Genomic DNA, 12,220 nt, shown 5'->3' with positions numbered 1-12,220 from the left:
GACAACATAATTATTACATGTAGCAGTGATTCCCGAAGCCAGCCATGGCAGTATGACCTGGAACCTCATTGAAAAGGCAAGTTCTAGGGCACCACGTGCAATCTACCTAAGCAGAAACTCTAGGGGAGGACCCTGCAACCCCTGTTTTTATAGATGATTCTGATGTACATTGCAGTTTAAGAATCACCTCACTTAACTCCTTGCTGTCACTAGAGAAAATTCAAACAAGTAGACTGCCTGCCCAACTTATGGATCCTCCATCCTCATCTTCCAGGATTCCATTCTCAAACTTTCTCCGACTCTCAGCGGACTCCCGCTGTGAATGCCCTTTTTCCTCTTGCTCTTACTCGCCCTACTCCTCCTTTGGGATCATTTCAGATGACACACTCTCTACAAAATCTTGAGACTTACCCACATCCAAGTGCATGTTAGCTGATGTTCATGGGTTCCCTGAGCACCCAGGGCATCACTATCGAGGTTCTTACCACATCGTATTCCCTTGCACTTTTTTCCTAAAAACACACATTGCCCTTGTATAGTGTATATAAGGTAAGCATCAAGTGTTTGCTACATTTGCACACTTTTTTACGCAGCCTAAACCAACTCCCAAATTACAGTGTGCCCTCTTTCCTCACCAGATAAATACATACTATTAGTACTAGGAAAATTACTCAAGACCTTCCTTTATTATTACGCTTCCTTGACTCTAGCACAGCCTCTACTCCAAAATAAAGACTATGAGAGACTCCTTCAGTGTATCCCTAATCCACTTGCTAGTTTGCTGAAGATCAAACCCAAAGTAAAACAACTCTAATACAATAGTTGTTGTAGGACATTTCTGGTTTCATTTAAGTATATAATCAGAATTTCAGTCCCTAAATTTGAATATTATTTTTAGTTGGAGCTATATCACTTATCATCTCCAGATTTCACATCAAGTAGTCTCATTACTGGCCCTTTCATACTTCATGCTCATGCATGTCCTCTGAATTCCTCCTAGCTCTTCACTACTGATCTAGCCACCCAGGCTAGATGGTGACAGAAGGAGAGAATATACCTAAGTCACAATTTCCAGAGCTTTTCATGACTGTTCTCACCTAACCACTGACTTCTCCCTTTTCTGTTGCTAAGTTTGCAACCCCATGGACTATATTCCACTAGGCTCTCTGGGAGTTTCCAAGCAAGAATACTGGAGAGGATTGCCATTACCTATTCCAGGAGATTTTCCACATTTAGTGATTGAACTCGGGTTGCCTGCATTGCAGGTGGATTCTTTACCACTGTCCCACCTGGGAGGGGCTTCCCTGCTGGCTCAGAGGTTAAAGCGTCTGCCTGCAATGTGGGAGACCTGGGTTCAATCCCTGGGTCAGGAAGATTCCCCTGGAGAAGGAAATGCCAACCCACTCCAGGATTCTTGCTTGGAGAATCCCATGGATGGAGGAGCTACACAGTCCACGGGGTTGCAAAGAGTCGAACACAACTGAGAGACTTCACTTTCACTTTTCACCTGGGAAGACTTCCTTTCTCTATCCTCTGTTACATGACACACCAACCCTACTTGTCTGTGTGTTTCAGCAGCACTTTAGGTAATGCTGCTGTATATTACTACTGTCTAATTCTGTATCAGTTTCACATGTGCAGCCCAACTGTATATTCAGTCAATTTGTAAGTATTTTCCAAATAAAGACTTTAACTTTATTTTATTTCTCCTGTAATCCCACAAACACTGAGGTTACACCAACATATCTGCTAGAGGTCTGCATCTTCACAGATCATTGAACAATTATAAAGCCTTTATGGTACTCAAAGTAATATCTATATCCCCTTATTTATAGTTGTTATCCAGATTTTTTTTAAAACATTCTAACCATTTTTCTAATACCTTGACTTTTTTTTTTTCAAATGCATCATTACACTGTATGATTCAAGAATGGCAGGATTTTCCAAAACGACTGAAACTTGACAATGTAGTAATTTTTAAAAAATACCTAAATGCTGAGTAGCCTGTGGCTCAGATCATGAACTTCTTATTGCCAAATTCAGACTTAAATTGAAGAAAGTAGGGAAAACCACTAGACCATTCAGGTATGACCTCAATCAAATCCCTGACGAGTATACAGTGGAAGTGACAAACAGATTCAAGGGATTAGATCTGATAGAGTACTTGAAGAAGTATGGGCGGAAGTTCATGACACCGTACAGGAGCAGTGATCAAGACCATCCCCAAGAAAAAGAAATGCAAAAAGGCAAAATGGTTGTCTGAGTAGGTCTTAAAAATAGCTGAGAAAAGAAAAGACAGGAAAAGCAAAGGAGAAAAGGAAAGAGATACCCATTTGAATGCAGAGTTCCAAAGAATAGCAAGGAGAGATAAGAAAGCCTTCCTCAGTGATCAATGCAAAGAAATAGAGGAAAACAACAGAATGGGAAAGGCTAGAGATCTCTTCAGGAAAATTAGAGATACAAGGGAACATTTCATGCAAGATGGGCACAATAAAGGACAGAAATGGTATGGACCTAACAGAAGTAGAAGATATTAAGAAGAGGTGGCAAGAATACACAGAACTATACAAAAAAGATCTTCATGACCCAGATAATCATGATGGTGTGATCACTCACCTAGAACCAGACATCCTGGAATGTGAAGTCAAGTGGGCCTTAGAAAGCATCACTACGAACAAAGCTAGTGGAGGTGATGGAATTCCAGTTGAGCTATTTCAAATCCTGAAAGATGATGCTGTGAAAGTGCTGCACTCAATATGCCAGCAAATTTGGAAAACTCAGCAGTGGCTACAGGACTGGAAAAGGTCAGCATTCATTCCAGTCCCAAAGAAAGGCAATGCCAAAGAATGTTCAAACTACCGCACAATTGCACTCATCTCACACACTAGCAAAGTAATGCTCAAAATTCTCCAAGCCATGCTTCAACAGTACGTGAACCATAAAATTCCAGATGTTTAAGTTGGATTTAGAAAAGGCAGAGGAACCAGAGATCAAATTGCCAACATCCATTGGATCATCGAAAAAGCAAGAAAATTCCCAAAAAGTCACTTACTTGTGCTTTATTGATTATTCCAAAGCCTTATACTGTGCAGATCACAACAAACTGTGGGAAATGCTTAAAGAGATGGGAATACAAGACCACCTTACCTGTCTCCTGAGAAATCTGTATTCAGGTCAAGAAGCAACAGTTAGAACTGGACATGGAACAACAGACTAGTTCCAAATTGGGAAAGGTGTACGTCAAGGCTGTATATTGTCACCCTGCCTATTTAACTTATATGCAGAGTACATCATGTGAAATGCTGGGCTGGACAAAGCACAAGCTGGAATCAAGATTGCCAGAAGAACTATCAATAACCTCAGATATGCAGATGATACCACCTTTATGGCAGAAAGTGAAGAAGAATGAAAGAGCCTCTTGATGAAAGTGAAAGAGGAAAGTGAAAAAGTTGGCTTAAAACTCAACATTCAGAAAGCTAACACCATGGCATCTGGTCCTATCACTTCATAGCAAACAGATAAGGAAACAGTGACAGATTTTATTTTCTTGGGCTCCAAAATCACTGTAAATGGTGACTGAAGCCATGAAATTAAAAGATGGTTGCTTCTTGGAAGAAAAGTTATGACCAACCTAGACAGCATATTAAAAAACAGAGACATTACTTTGCCAACAAAGGTCTAAACCGTCAAAGCTATGGTTTTTCCTGTGGTCATGTATGGATGTGAGAGTTGGACTATAAAGAAAGCTGAGCACCAAAGAATTGATGCTTTTGAACTGTAGTGTTGGAGAAGACTCTTGAGAGTCCCTTGGACTGCAAGGAGATCCAACCAGTCCATCCTAAAGGAAATCAACCCTGAATATTCATTGGAAGGACTGATGCTGAAGCTGAAACTCCAGTACTTTGGCCACCTGATGCAAAGAACTGAGTCTTTGGAAAAGACCCTGATGCTGGGGAAAATTTAAGGCAGGAGGAGAAAGGGACAACAGAGGATAAGGTGGTTGGATGGCATCATTGACTCGGTGGACATGAGTTTGAGCAAGCTCCAGGAGTTGGTGGTGGACAGGGAAGCCTGGCATGCTGCAGTCCAGGGGTCTCAGAGAGTTGGACCCAACTGAACTAACTGAAATGCTGACCTTAGGGTTAATCAATTAAGGGATGCTTATACATTCAAAATTACCTGTTTTTTAAACTTGTGTCTTTTCATTTTAGAAACAAACTATAACATTCTCCCAGCCCATAACACATTTTTCACAGTGTCAAGACAAGGACGGAATCATAATATAGAGTGAAAAAAAAGTAGCCAGTTTACTGGATACAAAAGTATGAAATCTCAATTCTGTAATTTTTTGTTTGCAAATGATTTTGTTAAAACATACAGTCCCTGGCAATACAAGCATGTATATTATTTTCTTATACATAAAAAAATTACTAGTCCATTTTCTTTCACTTTGGTGCATTTTAGATCCCCTTCCTCGCACGTTAATAAAATCTTGACTGATATGAGGTAGATAGATTCTTTATAGACTGCTTATTAAACAACTGTTCTGTTCAGGGCTAATTTCCTCACTTAGGTTTTAGATCCTAAGTTATTCTGTCTCTTAAATGATCTTGTTTTCCTTAATCATCCCTTTCTCCATCTCAACTGGCTATATTCTGTTCAAACCTCCCTCCACCTTCCCCCTCCCACACACACACGATTTCCTAATTTGTAAACCTCCTACCTATCATCAGAGAGTCTTTTTCAACAAGATTAGGGGTGAGGGGAAAGAGAAAGTGTCCTATAATCGTGGCTCCTCCCCAAGGCTCCATGTTCTCCCTGAAACCACAGTAATTAGGCTAGCACTCCAACAGCAGCAGAAACAACCTCCACCAGGGTCAACGACTGCTGTTTAAACAGCACGGTTTTGGCACTGACCCTTGATACTTCAAGTCTCCCTACCTGCTTCTGGGACTTCATTCTCTAATTTCCCATTTTCCTGGTATTTCTGTCCGAGCCTCCACTACAGGCTTGGCTTTGCTTGCTGTAAGAGGTCCACATTCTTCAGGCTTCAATCCTCAGAACTCTTTCCCTCTGTTGATATTCTTTTCTTCTTGTCAATAATTCAGTTCTGTCTCCTTTGACAGCTCCAGCCCCTGACATCTAAATGCTTATTGGACATCCTCCCCAGGATGTCCTCTCAAGCTCCTGCTGCTGCTAAGTCACTTCAGTCATGTCTGACTCTGTGCAACCCCATAGACGGCAGCCCACCAGGCTCCCCTGTCCCTGGGATTCTCCAGACAAGAACATTTCCTTCTCCAAGCTCAACGTGCCTCAAATCAACCATTCTCTACCACCATCCTTCTCTCGAGCAAATATACTCTTCCTATATTGTGTACCTCAATGAATTTTACTCTCCAGCTCTCAAGTCAGAGTCATAAGAGTAATCTTAATTTCTCCCTTCACCTTTGGCCAACACCCTCCAATTGATTAAGAAGTCCTATTGATTCTTCCTCAATATCTCTCTCCACTCCTCCACTTCCACTATAATTAACTTAGGTCATTTATTCATTCAATCTATTTACTAAACACCCACAATATGTCAGACACAATTATACATAACATGAGCCTGAACAATATAGACTAAAAATCCCTTCCTTCTTGGAACTTACATACTAGCAGGAGAGGTGAATAGAACAGATAAGTAAAATACACAGTGTGTTAGTTACCCATAAGTGCTAAGCAAAGAAGGGAGGGAAAGAATGACTGAAAGAGGGAGCAAAGAAGAGTGGAAGGGATAAAGAAATGGAAATATTGCAATAGGGAAGGTTAAATTTTATATAGATTGGCCAGGGAGAGTCTAACAAGGATGCAGCTGATTTTTTTTGTTCGTTTGTTTGTTTAACCCAGATGCTTGATCTTGCTACCTTCATTGCAGACTCTCTTCTAGCCCATTTTCCAACTGAAAGAAAAATATTTCCCCAAATCATAAGCTTATCGTTCCCTTACTTGTCATGCTTCATTAACAGCTTGTGGCTTTCAGGATATTTCTATTACCTAAATTTAGCACATAAGGTCTGCACTGACCGAGCCCCCAGCAACCTAACTAGCACCATTTCTGGTTTTACAGTAGAAATGTACTCAACCACCTGCATCTTACTTCAAAATGAATGATTTTTTTGGTGCAACTCCATACCTTTCCATGTGTTTTTTCCCCTTTTTTTCTTCCTATAATACTTAATCCTAATAATTCTGAAAACACACACAGTCTTTATAAGTGGCATCTCCTTCATTGCTGAAATCCACCACAAACATTAGAAAGTGTATTTTACTCAGTTGGTAACTTCATCCATAAAATAGAAACCCCATAGCCTACTTTCCACATTTATTTGAAAGATAAAATGAGAAAAAGTACATCTAATAGCATAGTTGGCATAGGATGGAAGCTAAATAGTTAGCAGCCTCTACCACATAATACACTTTATTAACTACCTGTCTTTCCACTAGACTAGGCTTTCTCAACCTCACAAGTACTGACATTTTGGGCCAGGTAATTCTTTGTTGCAGGAGGCTGCCCTGTGCACTGCACAGCATTGAGTGGTACCCATGGCCTGTGTCCACTAGATGCCAGGAGTACTGTAAAAGCCAAAATGTCTCCAAACACTACTAAAATATTCTCTAGTGGGCAAAAATCATCCCTGGTAGAGAATCACTGCACTACACCATAAGCAACTCAAAGGACAGAAACTAATTATTACTCGTTATTTTGTCTCTAGGTATCTAGGATTGAAGTCAGCATACAGTAAGTATTCAATAAATGCATATCTCTAGCACCATAGATTAATTTTACCTATTTTTTGAAAAGCATGTAAATGTATATATTATTTTATAGCCTCTTTCATTCACTGTCAGATTATGGGATGTATTCATGACGCTTCATGTTGCAGTTCATCTCGAGTTCCCCATATACTTTTTTAGACACTATCGTTTGGACACTTGAGTTGTTTCCAATTTGTAGCTAGTATAATTAGTGTTGTCATGAATAACCTTCTGCATGGTTTTGGTTACAAGTCAGGATACCAGTTTTGTTGAAGGAGGAGAAAGGGGAGTAATTGGTAAGGATCCACTGAGGATTCCTGGGGGTGCTGTTAACATTTATTCTCGAGTAGTGGTACCATATGTGTGTCCACTTTGTGGTAATTCATTGAATGCTCCATTTATGGTCTGTGAATATATCATTCTCTTTTACACTTCATTTGAAGTTTTTATTTATATTACTAAGGAAACAGTTGTTTACGTAGATGGAAAAAGAAGGCCAAAGATTCTGGCGAATATTCTACAATGCCAATATTCGTGTGAAAAATAAATGTTTACCTTCATTTGTGTCATCAGGTCAGTTCAGTCGCTCAGTCGTATCCGACTCTTTGCGACCCCATGAATTGCAGCACGCCAAGCCTCCCTGTCCATCACCAACTCCTGGAGTTCACTCAAACTCATATCCATCGAGTCAGTGATGCCATCCAGCCATCTCATCCTCTGTCGTCCCCTTTTCCTCCTGCCCCCAATCCCTCCCAGCATCAGAGTCTTTTCCAATGAGTCAACTCTTCGCATGAGGTGGCCAAAGTATTGGAGTTTCAGTCCCTTTAGCATCAGTCCCTCCAATGAACACCCAGGACTGATCTCCTTTAGGATGGACTGGTTGGATCTCCCTGCAGTCCAAGGGACTCTCAAGAGTCTTCCCCAACACCACAGTTCAAAAGCATCAATTCTTTGGTCCTCAGCTTTCTTCACAGTCCAACTCTCACATCCATACATGACCACTAGAAAAACCATAGCCTTAACTAGACAGACCTTTGTTGGCAAAGTAATGTCTCTGCTTTTTTAATATGCTATCTAGGTTGGTCATAACTTTCCTTCCAAGGAGTATGTGTCTTTTAATTTCATGGCTGCAATCACCAGCTGCAGTGATTTTGGAGCCCAGAAAAATAGTCTGCCACTGTTTCCACTGTTTCCCCATCTATTTGCCATGAAGTGATGGGACCGGATGCCATGATATTAGTTTTCTAAGCATTTGTATCATAGAAAAGCATATTTAAAAAAAGGATGTTTTATACTTTTTGTCACTAGTACCCATTGTTGGTGAGAAGCAAGGGAAAATGTCTGCTATCAGTAAACATTTACAGGCACAACATTCCCAGAAGACCATTTGGCAATATATACGAAAAAATCTTTGAAATTTGCATTATGCTTGTATCTCAATTATATCTCAATAAAGCTGGGAGTATGTGCTATGTTTGAAAGTTTATCTTATGAAAATAAATCAGAAAAATGCATACAACTACATATGTGTGTATAAGCAAAATAATTTATATACAAGGAAATTCTTATATTCTTATGATGGTAAAAACTGAAAGCAAATTTTCAATAGATAATTAGCTAGATGTATTATGGTTATCTATTCAGTAGAAAACATGCACTCATATTTAATGACAAGGAAAAATGTTCATAGCACATCACGTAAAAACAAATTACAAGACAGGATGAAACATGTGTAAGGAAAGAAAGACATAAATATGCACAGAAACAAAATGTCAAGAAAAGAAGCCAGAATATTAGTCAGCCATAGAAAAGAACAAAATAATGCCACTTGCAGTATATGGACCTAGAGATTGTCATACTGACTGAAGTCAGACTCAGAAAGACAAATATCATATGATATGGCTTATATGTGGAAACTTAGAAAAGGGTACAAATGAAGTTAGTTGTAAACCAGAAGTAGAGTCACAGATGTGGAGAACAAGTTTATGGTTACCAGGGGATAGGTAGGGGGAGGAATAAATTGGGAGATTAGGATGGACATATACACACTACTATATATAAAATAGATAACTAATAAGAACCTATTTAATAAGAACCTATTTATAGCACAGAACACTCTTCTCAAAACTGTAATGGCCTATATATGGCAAAATAATCTAATAAAAAAGAGTGGAGTGTATCATCGTCTATATAAAATATAAATAACATGCAACATATGCCAAGTACCCATGAAAAAGAGCCAATATTACTAAGAATGAACCATGGTCATCCTCAGTCATATACTGAGAATTAAGAAATAATCTTCCACTTTCACTTTGCTTCACAGGAGCCTTGTTAATAAGCACTTCCCGCTTGTACCAAATAAGTAATGATTTCTAGGTCAGTAAATTGCAACATTGATTGCATTCACTTACAATAAGTATAACCATGGCAAACCCATTTTCACATGGAGATTCTCTTTCTAAGGCTGATTTACAGTCACTGCTCTCCTCTCCGTTTCTGAGAAAAGGGATCACCTTAGCCAAAATGTAAGTGTTAAGCCCTGTCTCAGAGTGTCTAAGGAAGACCCTGTTGATAGCCTGGGATATTGCTGAATGACTACCCATTCCAGTTTGCCCAAGACAGTCCTGGTTTATGCCCCATGTCCCTGCATAGTTGTTAAGAGCAGCCACTTTCAGTCCCCAATGTCCCAGATAGAGCAAAACATTAATGGCCAGCCTCCTGTACATACACAGGAATGCTAAGCATAGCACGTGGAATAAATGCCGAGCCATCTGAACTCTTGTCTCATCTTCCCTGTACTGTTAGTCTAGAATAAGCACCCACACAGACCATCCATGTGCTCAAGTCCCCACCGCCACCACATAGACGGTCTAAAGCAATCTGAACAGGAATCCAGTTCAAGTTGGCCCCATTTTGCTATGGGTGGCTCAAAAACTATGAGAATGCACATTATTAGCTACCTCGAATCATACACTTTAAGGATAAAGTGCATATTTGAAAAATTTGATCAATGTATTGATACTTTGGGGGAGCTGTGTCTGTCTAGTTTTTAATCCAAATAATTCTATACAATGGAAGTATCAATACATGCAAATTTCCTGTAAGACTGTATATTTCTATCTGTGCTAATGGCAAAACTATTCACCCAACCACCTTAGCCAGAAACCCTATGACCAAATTTGATTTTCTCTGCACTCTGTGAAATTAGTTAGTTACTAAGTCTCATTGATTTTAAATCTCTGAAATTCACTGCCCACAAACTTCTCATCAGAACAAGATTTCACATCTGCAATTGTTACAGTAGGCTTCTCCAACTCATCTCCTGCACTTCTGCAAGAATTAAATAAAGCAATTTCTCTAGTTTACAACCTGCTCAAAACCCTCAGATAACATCCAGACTTCTTAACATGGCACTCAAGACCTTTATTATTTGCACTTAAGCCTCCCTTTTCATCCTCAATTCCAACCATACCTCACACAAAGCACATACTACTCAGTGGTTCTCCTCCAGGGATGGTAGTGCTCCCCTAGGAGGTGTTGGGAAATGTCTGGGGATAATTTTTATTGCCATCGTGATTTGGGGCAATGAAGATTATTTAAGGAGCAAGGACTAAGAATGCTCAGTGACCAGCAGTGCAGGACTTGTGCCTTGTTCAAGATGCCAACAGCACCATAAATGAGACTTCTCATTGCCCAAACACATTATTTTTTCAAACGTGTTGTTTCTTCCTCCCAGATTCTATTTAATCTTCCTCTATTAGTTGTGCCTCCTTCCAAAATAACATTGTCCCTGGATGATAAAACTCCAACACTCTTCCTACCTAAAGACCTCAGCTGATTTAATAGTCATGCACAATGTGTTAGAGGGAATTAAGTCACTCCCGTAACACACTAGTTGCCTGCTGATCTAGTGCTTAGTACATTGAATTATGATTAAACTTCTTACCCATCTGTCGTTTCACTCCATGTGCCCCTTCTCCTTACCCATTCTATCCTCTAAAATTTGAGCTCTTTAAAAAAGGGGATGTTCCTTTGTTATTGCATTTTTTTAACTCCAATTTCTACACTAGAAGTTGAGAATCATGCTATAATGATAAATGATTTTTGGATTAAAAAATTGTACTTGCATTCCTTTCCATAGAATGACATTCCCTAATGACCTTTTTGTAGTTGCTAAACTTAGAATACTTTGAAGTAAACTAAGTATTTTCATTATATCTTTTATCAGTAATGGTGCTTTAAATTAATGTATTAAAGATTAGACTAATTCAGGTATTACAAACTTAAGTATAAGAGGAAAAAGAAACTTCAGACACTGTGGTAAAACCCAAGAGGCTATTCCCAGTATAAAGGTATTTAAAGTCCTTTATTTTTTATAAGTGCTAAGCAAGTATGTCTTACAAAAATCTGCCTACCATGTTTGTGTCCAAAATACATGTTATGAAAAAGTACTTACGTACTCTTAAAAGTGTAGGTACAATATTCGCTGTTGTTTAGTCGCTGAGTTGTGTCCAACTCTTTTGCGACCCCATGAACTGTATAGCCCGCCAGGTTCCTCTGTCCATGGAATTTTCCAGGCAAGAATACTGGAGTGGGTTGCCATTTCCTTCTCCAGGGAATCTTCCCAACCCAGGGATCTAACTCATGTCTCCTGCTTTGCCAGGTGGATTCTCTACCACTGAGCCACCAGGGAGGCCCCATGAACAATACATTTCTATACAAAAGATAAAGTAAAAGTGTTCTTATCCCACCCCACTCATTTTTTTTTTTAAGTTTAAGCTTAAACTATTTCTGTAGTACATTGAAAACATACTTAATCAAAATTTTAAACTTTTAACTCCCCCTAAGTTGCATAAGCAGTAAAATAGGGTGGACAAAAGTCAACTGCTTACTTGCACATCTGTTCATATCTGGGGCTCGATGTCCATAGTACCCGGATGGGCAGGAATGCAGACATTCTCCATACTGGCGCATGCCTTCTCTTCGAAGAAAGAAGAACAACTTCTGTTGACATCGGCTGCACCCATTGTCCTTTGAACAAGACAAGCAACCCTTGCAAATGGGATTTGATACATAACTAGCTGTAAAAGAAAAAAGAATACATGCTTAAATATGCATATGGTCAGACTTCTGGTGAGCACAACATGCTAAAAAGACAAGTATCTCTTTTCCTTCTGCTCTAATCATATAGAAATGCTAAACAAAATAACCTTTGCCATTTAGAAAAAAAACAAAAAGGTTAAAACACAACTAAACTTAGCAACAAAGAAGAAACCCAGAGGCAGACTTGAGGCTGAAAGCTCAAACTAAATGGCTGGAGATGTTGAAGCAGACAGAGGCAGACCTCATGGCAGGGTCCTGAGTCCAAACCAAGGAAACGTGCGTGGCAAACCACATCACTGTAAACGTGAAGCCCACA

General features: G+C 39.4%; 1 protein-coding gene across 4 annotated transcripts in view; it reads right to left on the bottom strand.

The window, feature by feature from the left end:
- Positions 1–12,220, bottom strand: part of RSPO2 (R-spondin 2) — a 226,971-nt gene that overhangs the window by 74,400 nt on the left and 140,351 nt on the right. For all 4 annotated transcript variants that reach the window (XR_009497078.1, XM_059893312.1, XM_025001677.2 and 1 more), the window contains one exon: positions 11,694–11,882. Coding sequence is in view for 3 of the 4 variants with exons in the window: in XM_025001677.2 (XP_024857445.1) it covers positions 11,694–11,882 (189 nt within the window). In the remaining variant the exon portion in view is untranslated. The remainder of the gene's footprint in view (positions 1–11,693; positions 11,883–12,220) is intronic.

This window comes from Bos taurus, chromosome 14 (assembly GCF_002263795.3).
Source record: "Bos taurus isolate L1 Dominette 01449 registration number 42190680 breed Hereford chromosome 14, ARS-UCD2.0, whole genome shotgun sequence".
Classification (NCBI taxonomy): Eukaryota; Metazoa; Chordata; class Mammalia; order Artiodactyla; family Bovidae; genus Bos; species Bos taurus.
Note: the sequence above shows the minus strand (reverse complement) of the source record. Positions and strands in the feature narration are given on the sequence as shown.